The sequence below is a fragment of the Opisthorchis viverrini genome (genome assembly GCF_000715545.1).
Source record: "Opisthorchis viverrini unplaced genomic scaffold opera_v5_424, whole genome shotgun sequence".
Classification (NCBI taxonomy): Eukaryota; Metazoa; Platyhelminthes; class Trematoda; order Opisthorchiida; family Opisthorchiidae; genus Opisthorchis; species Opisthorchis viverrini.
The window spans coordinates 172,196-182,361 of NW_008752084.1; the positions used below are offsets into that span (position 1 = coordinate 172,196).

Here is a 10,166-nt window from a genome sequence, read left to right on the forward strand (position 1 = left end):
GGGGGGGGGGGCTGAAGCGCACCACAACGATCTCACTGTAGCGTGAAAGGATTCGCGAGCAAACTACGTGCACTTCCTGAGATACTTAGCTCAACTGTCTGTGGGATCAGCAGAGAGTATACACAAGATGAAAATGAAGAGGCAGTAACGAGTTTCCGAGGCATTCAATGCAAACAATGTTCAACGATTTGGCACACCGTTAGTCGGTAATTTCGGCTGATTGGTGACAAATCTGAACTGAGGCCAGCATCGATAAAACCTTACACACGAGTATAGATTCCGGATAGAGTTGATGCGTGTTCCTGGCCCTCGCGTGCTCCAACGAATTCTGAAGGGTAACAGAGCTTCACGGTTGTCAGTGACCTGTAAGAGGCTTTCACGCCATTCACGAACAAGCTGGCAGTTACAAGTCCACGTTCCTCTTCAGTTTTAAATTGATAATTTGAACTTCAAATAAATTTTCTTCACATAATCGGCTGGTGTTACGTTAGCCGATGTTGAAGTTTTCCGTTACATCGACTTGATTAGCCAAGCGGAAAATCCTAAAAGTGATGCACTCAGACAGCACAGGTAGGGACCATATCAATATGTACCTTCATAAGTAGCCGTCCTCCACCAAAGGTGCCACTTCAACGTAATGTCCGTGTCAAAAGGACCTAGAGAGGCACCAAAAAAATTCAGCAGGCTCTCTCTCATATTACGAGGCGACATAACTTGAAGCTATACTGTCATTTCCGCGAGGATTGTAAAGCAGTCGGGTGCTACCTTCAAGCTATCGGAATTTCCATATTTGTGGATGGGTGACAAGGACGAATTACAGATGAATGGCACCAAGGCCGGTTAATCATGACTAGCAGCCCATTATCTGATACCAAAAAATCGTGCAAGTGTTCTGACGTCGCTGCAAAAGCGTGTGTGACCCAAAATAGTATGGTCAGTCAGGCATCTATGCTTCACTCAGGACGAGTCACCCACTCACAGCCAACTGAGGGATCATGGTAGTGGCTATGGATTATCATCGAACGAGCTTCGTAAGTTTCAGGGCTACCCGGCTCGTGATCCACAGTAATCGTTCAGTTGTAGAACCGTTTCGGTGCCTAACGGCCATGCAACCAGGAGGCACGAGGGCTGGGATACTACCAAGTTGCCCAAGCCTAGACGGGAAGCCGAGAGGTAGAAGTCTGGTTCGGGCCACGGACCTTCCAGTGAGTGAATTTGTGCTCCAACCACTGAGCCATCTCGTCCATACCCAACAGTGATCTGGGGACAAGGGAAAGAAGCGGTAGATGGAGACTTCAGTAGACGTGGATCGATCAGGTAGCCAGTGGCCTTCCTGCACTAACGCTGTCACCTTCAATCTGCACTTACAACGGTCAAAAAGCCCAGATATTGTTATGATTGCTGGTGACCTGAAAGCTCAGAGAGGTAGGTTTAGAGCTACTGAGGTCCAACTGGGTCGGAACCGATACGTGCGGGGAACAGAGAGCACATGCTGTAGAAATGGGTTGATTACAGGCCGTTCCTTTAAAATAACCATTGTGGACTATTTGGTGTCCACGGTCGACGGAGAGAGGGATTTCGAGCCCCACTCAACGGTGGAAATTCCGTTTGCATTGTAACTCAGCCTAACTCATCTCTGAAAGAACTGTGACAGTTCAGGACTGGTGACAGATTCGTTCTGTTCGCAGCCATAACCCAACTTGACGCTTCAGCAGATGGCAAGTGAAACCGAGTGTTCTTGCACACACAGAAGCTTGGTGGACCTATGAAGCCGACAAACGGGAAAGGGACGAAAAATGCTTGTGGTAGGCTGTCTCAAAACTCTTTCCTATCGTGTTTTCCTTTTCTCACTCTAGCCTCAATGAAATAAGTAAACCTTACGATAGTATGGCAGCCTCAACACGATTCTGCCGTCTCTGCTTTGTAGTTCGCCGCTCAAAGAACCTGGATTATATAAACACTGTTCTATGGTCTTTGGCTTGTTCGCTGAGCTGGGCAATTCGATTGCAAACGTTTCATCACCAATCGAGGTGACATCATCAGTGCGTAGTTGTGCGTAGCGGTGGGTTAGTGGTTGTGCCTATTCTAAAGACAAGAAGCGTTCGCCTTCCCGTCCCTGATTTTATGCGGTGAAAACTGCTGGGTTTTCGAGCAGCTACGCATAAATTACCCTATATTACCTCACGAGGAACTCTTGCCCACGGACGGCGGCTTTCATTGTGTTATCAGTTACTAGCAACCTTACGGTTCTGACGGGTCATCTAAGTAATATACGTTCCATTGATTGAAACTGCTCAACGCAGAGTTGAACTGTGGACTCCCCGAAGGAATGGAAGTAGCTTCTTGTATACTTCTTTTATAGGGTTAAGGCTGATAAACCCATGGAAGGTACAGAAAAGATTTCGAGTAACACCATGATGGTGTTGGTGAAACAGTCACATCTGACAAACTCACCTTACAATCCCATGGTCAGGTGAAAGTGGATTTGTGCTTTTACCACTCTTGCGACTCAACAACTCTGCGACAAAGTACAGTAGTCTCGATGCCTGAAAGGGTGAGCAAAAAATACACGCAGCTGTCATATTATACATATATATAACCTTTACAACAGGCTGAGAAAGATATCATGGTAACAAAGCATAGAACTAAGATGAACTTGTCACAATGACCACACTAAAGTGAATCACCCAAGTAACACTTAAAAGAAAAAGTCTTAGCAGTTCCCGGTCTTTTATGAAACGAGGGCACAGCATTCCCTGTTTATGGGTAACAGTCAACTAAGAAACCCCTCGAAGAGAAAAATTCTGTGGTTCATGGTGTTGAATACATACGCAGAGCAAGCAAGAGATGGGAAGAGGTCGACTCGATAGGCCGGACAATTGTAACGGTGGCTTATAGTCTCACCTGTGACATTCACTGGACAAGGTGAGACGGAATGGACATCAACTAGTTCAAAACAGACAGCATGATGGCTTGCGTGTCCAGCTCAGAGACGGACAGCAGTGTGGTTTGACTGATGGCTCCCCCGCCCCATAGGACCGTCTGTCTTTCGCAAAAAAAATATCAAGACTGAGCGAAGTGGTACGGGACAGTCGGAGGACGGTGGACGTTAGGTACGGTGACGCGTTAAAAATAACTAGCTCAAAGGAAAATGGCCCGCGCAAGAAAATGATTCTCTACCTGGGCAGAGAAGAAAACCTACCGGTGGTTTGACCAACTTAAATAAAAGCGTGAGCACTCCTGTGCAACTCATTAGTGTCCATGAACTTGTGACAGTACGTCGTTAACCTAATGAACCTGTCGTTAGCGTGCGATTGAACACACAGACTGATGATGTCTCCTCATACAGTAACGGAAATTTCGACAGACCCTGAGAGGAAGTATTCGTTCCCCAGTCGGCAATTTTTCAGTGAACGAAACTGCAGCCGCAGGAACCCGGGCGCAAAATCAATCAGCAGAACATAAAAGAAGCCCAGCAAACAATATCTAGGTAAACGGCCAATAGTGTGTTCCCGGAATTGTGTGCTACACAGGACATCCCAATCCAGAGGGATAAGATGCAGAGTAGCAGCAAACCCATTTCTACAAAGAATGCTTTATTTCAGTCTCTCTCTACTTTCTTTTTTCTCTCTTAATTGAACCATTTTTCAAGTGGTCTGTCTGAAAAGCTATAACTGTATCATAGGTTGCTTCACATCTGAAAAAAATAAAGCAGGTGCAAAACTGATACTGGCAGAGGACATCCTCTGCCTCTCGACTTCCCCTGTCTAGGTTTGAGCAACCTGGCAGTATCCCAGCCCTCGTGCTTCTTCCGGTGGCATGGCAGCTAGTCACCGAAAAGGTGCTACAGCTGAATGGTTTAGTAATGTTTTTTCTAGAACTGAATCTGTTGCATGACAGCCTCATATTTCAGTCTGCACGATGTTCGAGAATGAACACACTACTCAAAGGATTTCTGAAAGCCCTTTGACAATCCATGACCGGTTTCGCCAACTGCGATGACCTGCACTATGCTTGCCGAATCATCGTCTATCGAGGTGAGTCTTGTTTCGCGTGCATCCTTCAGAATGACACCACTACTAAGTGAGTAGTAGGTGATATGGGAGAAGAGTGTGAAATTCTTTGAAAAATTGGCCTCATCTTGTGGGAGCCAGAGGCGGTCAAACAATGACTTGGCAGCGAAGTATGAAAGCCATTACCAGCAAACTCAGCTGGGCTGACCATTGCCGTCTTCCTGGATGGGGACCCAGAGACAGGCCACATCAATGGCCAGATACACTGTCAAATATGGCCCAGTCGCGCGCTCAATGGCGCTCGTGCATCCAAGCTATTGCCTTCAATGCATAGCTCCTTTTCCAACTCCCCCTTCACTTGACAGCCCACTGACAGTGCTGGATTTATGCACCAATTTATCAGCTCCGCCTGCAATGCGCAGCTACCTACCCCTCCCCCCCAAATCAACGGTGAACGAAACTACGGCAGCTACAACCACTGTACGACGAGTACGCGGTTATTACAGCTGACAATGATGATGATGATGATGAGAGGCGGAAGCTGAATTCGAACCACGAACGTTCCGGTCAGTAAATTCGCGCTCTAACCATTTGGTCCATCTCGCCCCCAATTCAGTTCCAAAGCATCGGTAAACAGCCCTTAAGCTGTGATTCAACGAGTGTCCCGTTAAACCTAAAAAATAAGTGTGCAAATGAATGGATTTCACGAAATTAATGCGTTTACCGTGAATAAAGTGCCCTCTGAAAAAACTGGACACTGGTTTTCTAGCTATCTTGTTTCGAATTCACTGACGCAATCGGGTAACAGCGTCACAATCAGAACATCGGTGGTCAAAAGATTACCGGCCAATTCCCTTGCCTACTTTGAGGTGAAGCTAACTCGCCAAAATTATTGAGCTTCACAGTCATCTTTATTTACCATTCAAGCACCGAATACAGTGAGCCCACTTCTACTGTCACCTCTTCTAGCTGCTAAACTGCACCGTCTAACCTTGGGACTTAACCAACCGCAGCGTACAGGTAAGACGAAGTACATGTTGGTCTGAGTATCTGCTTGTTATATCAACCTAGTTCCGGAGAAACAGACCATTGGTGTGTGGACGAAGCTCGGGGAACCACCATTCGTCCGTGCAACCCGAGTCGGTCAGCTTAGGAGGCGATCCACACTAGGATTGAGACACCCACGCTCCGGCCATACAAACCAATCGATCGTGCTGTCAAAAGTTTCCACGCTTCTACTCACATACTTCGCTTTGACTTTATTTTTGTCCCCACTTTTTCCTTTACGAAAACAGCCGATAAGTATTGATCGGATGAATAGCTTGCGAAAGCATTAGCGCCCATCAACTTATGTTTTGCTCACATCAGAGCTGGGTGTAGTGGATAGTGTCAAGAGGACGTTCTCTGGTTCTATTAAACAATGTGTTAGGAAGAATGTCTAGGAGCTGAAAACCTAAGAAGGATTATCGTTGCAGAGACAAATATTCAGTTGAATCAGTTGAGACTCATCAATTAACCTCTACGAACAAGTTGACCATCTTTTGCAAATACACAAGCCAGTAGTGTTCGGAAGATCGATGCTAGACGATGTTCGAGGCTATATTTCATTCCACACTATACCAGCTCCGTTTCTTACTACAACTTGGAAAACTGTGGCTAGTTGGGACAACAACAAAACTCATGATAGCTAGGACTGAGGTGACCAATTGAAGCTTATTTTAGGTCTGCCTCCGTACGTAGCCAAAACTATACACGTTTTCTGCCATAATAAAACAGCAGCAAGTTTGTAGCGAATATAAAGCCAAGTAGTACACCACGCGAACTTTCGGCCCGCCTCCATTTACAAATCAACGGTCGGTGGCCTACGTGCATGGACTTCAATTCTGAGCCTCGTACGACGTGAAACTTATCTTTCTGCTGTAGCACAGAGTTAGGTGAGTAAAGACCTTGCTTTTGCGATCTGTAAACTTTGGCCGGACCAACAAATTCAAGATACACAGAATCCTTCAATTTTTCTTACCCATGTAGCTCAGTGGAGAAGGCAAGAAATTGCTGACCGGAAGCCCGAGGTTCGAACCCAACCTCAGCATCTCGACTGCTATTTTCTAGCCTTGGGTAACCTGACAGTATCTCAGTCCTCGTGCTTCCTTCGGGTACTATAAGCTCCCAGGACAGAAAGTGACCAGTCCACGAGAACAGCGCAGCATGTGTTTTGGCCTGACTTACTAATGAGGCCAGATTAGTCGCGTGACGTGGTTGCCAGAGGCCAATGGTTAACCGGCCATTCAAGAGTCAGACTACACGACAAATACCGCGGATTCCATAACCCTCAACCAATTGTTGTTCTTGGTTGATCACGCAAAGCGAACATTCCATGCATGCGTGCTCCACATGATGTTTGTGCGCACAGTGCATGGTTGATATGCATGTAAAAAAGAATAGAAAAACAACACAAAAATCGATCACTATTTGGCCGTTTCGAACCAAAAACATGTTCGTAAAAGGTATCGTGTGAGGACATGCGTTGAGCGCTGCTCGTATCTGTGCCAAAACGTCTAAACTGCGAGGCGAATTTAAAGATTAAAAGGACCTGACATGATAGAGTGGGAGGCGATGGAAAAGCAAGAGTGTGGACCCCGGTAGCGAGTGTCGAGACAACCATTCAGAAAGACCGAATGTCACGTGCAAAGTAAAATATTCGGACTTCAGAATAGAGATCACATTAGTGACATCAGTGACGTTACTTTTTTCGACCACGAAAGTTGAGTTTTGGCAGCTGGAGGCAAACATTCACGTTGGCCAATTCGATGAAGGTCTAAATTGCCCACGCGAGCTTGATGGAGCAACTGGATATGAAATCTATACCGCCTATTAATAAGGACGTCCCATTCCACAAACTGAACCATCTGCAACCGGAGAAATCAGACTTTCCATCATTCCCCACAGCTTGATATGAATATGCCCAAATGAGACTCTTGGAAAAATACGATCAGCTGGCCTGGACTGTGGACAAATTGGATGAAGTATAGGCACGTACATGCGGTCATGCGCAACACTACAATAACGACAACACTGCCGAGAATGCGGTTTGCTACCAAGGCAACTGAAAAGATTCAAGACCACCGAATGAACTTGTATGAGTGATGCAGCTAAACCGAAACTACGAAATTAGCCCAAAGTTTTATTTAATAGATGTCAGACTAGTGGACCAAACCGTGTCACTGAAGCAGACACGTGACCGCTTGGGTTATTCATCAACTGAATGACGAATAGACACGTGCACATGGAACGAAGACGCGTATGAAGTACAGATCGGACCAGAAAGCAGTAGTCTGTGTTCGAAGTGTGGAAGACATGAAATTCAAACCAATGACTACTCGTGAAAACTTGGAACCATTGAATGGGTGGTGAGCACTATAAATGGACGGATAAATGGAACGAACCAGTGCAATTGAAAGAAAAACGGTCAACAGAAACCGATGAGCGGATCAACTTAGTGTACTGTATCATTCGCCGGTTGCGCACCCGTTTCTACAAAAACGTCCCTGGAAGTCGATTATCTGTGGAATCACCCTCGTAAGCTTGGCCTTTTTAGACCGCTCAGCTGCTACACCCTTTCGGTGCCTAACTGCCATGCTACCCGAAGGAAGCACGAGGGCTGAGATACTGCCAGGTTACCCAAGCCTAGACAGGGGAATTCGAGAGGCAGAGGTCGGACCATGGACTTCCCGGTCAGTAAACTCGTGCACTAACCACTTGAGCCATCTCATCTCCTTTTTACATCAAATCCTACTCATTGCACTCATGACCCAGGTGCAGTATTTGTGTGCGGCGCCAAAACGTGTATGTGTTCGCTGTTGAGTCGTGACCTGTCAACAACAGCCATCACGTGATCGTGTCTGCAAGTCCCATACCGGCTTACTAACACCAAGCACGTAGATAATGAACGTTCACGAATTCGAATCCGTTCCAACGGGGGGTATTTTCGTTAGACAACCTACTAGCTGCAGTGGGACCGATTAAGCGCATGAAGACCACAGTAATGGCAATTGAACTATCACGGATAGACTCAGAGCACATAAACTCTGATTGGCAACACGCACCATAGCTTCTGGTGTACGATGATCCTCCCGAGGTGAGACCAAACAGTCCATCTCCCGTGAAAAAAAAGAGAAAAAGAAAGGCTACCCAGTAGTGTCCTGTCCTCAAGTAGATGATTTCTACGCCATGATATAAGGTAGGAACTTGTCTTCAAAGCTGGGGGAAACTGAAACTACTCAGAAACTACTACTTGTCGGGCGCCCGAAAACTAGATACAATGTTGTTGAGTTGTGCTTACTTCGTAAGTAGTCCGACATTTAACCAAGTGAGTTTGAAAGCGTGGTCCGGGCGTGGCGTCCGAATTGTTATCCGTGTCAGCGGTGATAAGCAGTGTAGACTCATCAGAGGCACCAAGCTTGGGTGAGGACGACGGACTTATCGATCCCAGCTCACGAGTCGTGAATAACACACTCCTGTTGGTCTGTACCGACGATCCTTTCGCACAGAAAAGAACCTGAGATAGCAAGAACTTGAGGACCACATGGCTTGTATCACAATCGACTAACCTGTGAATGGAAAGTACACACGGGAAAATATGCGACTGAATTCATTAGTTTCACTGAACAATTAAATCAACACAATCACTTAAAAGGTGGTACGCAAGGCATTAATTGAACCTATCAAGGCCGCAGTGCAATTGGCAAACGTAGTGCGAAAATCTCAAGCAGCATGGGCAGCTGGGATGTGTGTGACCAACTAGAGCTACTTGATGAGGTCATTCTCATATATTTCACGGTAGAAACTCGGGAAAGATGAATGGTGGAGGCCATGAGAGACTGTTAGCTACTAGTCAGATGGGAAAAATGGTGCTCAGGTTAAGGAAACTACAAAAAAGTCATCCCGTTAAGGTTGTCAGCACACTTATGCTCCAGTTACACGATAGCTGCAGCCCATCACAATGTCACGAACTTTTTTTTCAAGTGGATGGGAAAATTGGGGGTTTATCTTTCCTGGACGTACGAATGGAGGAAAAATGGAAAAGTAGGACATCGCTGTTAGTAGGCAATGAAGAAGAGAAGCGTTCAGTCTTGTAAAGTGCGTGAGGTTTGTAAAGTAGTCCTTTAATAGTCCAAACAGACTCCGTAAACCAACTTCATTGAAAAGCTGCAGTAAATGTCCTGCGAAAACGCCACATAAAGTGTCGGCGTAGTCAATGGACAGTCGTACGGCCTCATGTTTTGTTTACAGTGCTGGAATGACAGGGTTATTTAAAAAGTGTTCAGCTGTAGCACCCTTCCGGTGCCTGGCTGCCATGCCAGCCGAAGGAAGCACGAGGGCTGGGATACTGTCAGCTCGCCCAAGCCTAGACAGGGGAAGTCGAGTGGCAGAGGTCGGGTTCGGACCACGGACCTTCCGGTCAGTAAATTCGCGCTCTAACCACTTGGGCCATCTCGCCCCTCTACTGTGGAGTGAAACAGAAGATCAAATGAGTACGAGTATTAATCTAAAATGACAATCGTCGTCCGATCCCGGAGCACCGAATCAGGCAGTTTTACAGTAACGGAGGCAAAAGGACTAGCATATACTTTTTTGCGTGAGGCTAGCCATTCGCCAGTGGAAAGAGAAGCACCGGACAGAACAAAAGCTAAGTACACTCAAACAAATTAAGTTGGTGCTAACAAGGGAACTCAACTAAATCTCTCGGTTGTGATACCCCTCAACTGAATGTGCTGCACGAAGACCAACTTGTGTTTCAGTTGGGACAGTACTCGAAATATTGAGCTCGAGAGAGCTCACTGGTAAGGGTGAGAATGCGTTGACCGAAAGGTTCTTGAGTAGAGCCAAACCTCTGCATTTTGACTGGGTCTGTCTACACTTCGACACCCCGGCAGCATGTCAGCCCTGGTGCTTTCTTCGGGTGGCACGGCAGCTGGGCACCGGAAGGGTGTTACAGCTGAACGATTATTATTACCATAAATAATTATCAGCTGTCTGTTCTATTATGACTAGATTGAAAAAAGGGACAGATATACAGAAATCGGAAGAGACAAAACCGTCACTTGGTTTCACACGAGTGTCCGGTAATAAATGCATATGCTTAGCTGTCGTTTT

General features: G+C 46.3%; 1 protein-coding gene across 1 annotated transcript in view; it reads right to left on the reverse strand.

The window, feature by feature from the left end:
• T265_10936 (hypothetical protein) overlaps nt 1-10,166 on the reverse strand; it is a gene marked incomplete at both ends in the record, with an annotated part of 50,695 nt that overhangs the window by 38,183 nt on the left and 2,346 nt on the right. Inside the window, 2 exons of the mRNA XM_009177452.1 lie at nt 2,455-2,546; nt 8,353-8,620. Of these exons, the coding sequence (XP_009175716.1) occupies nt 2,455-2,546; nt 8,353-8,620 (360 nt within the window). The remainder of the gene's footprint in view (nt 1-2,454; nt 2,547-8,352; nt 8,621-10,166) is intronic.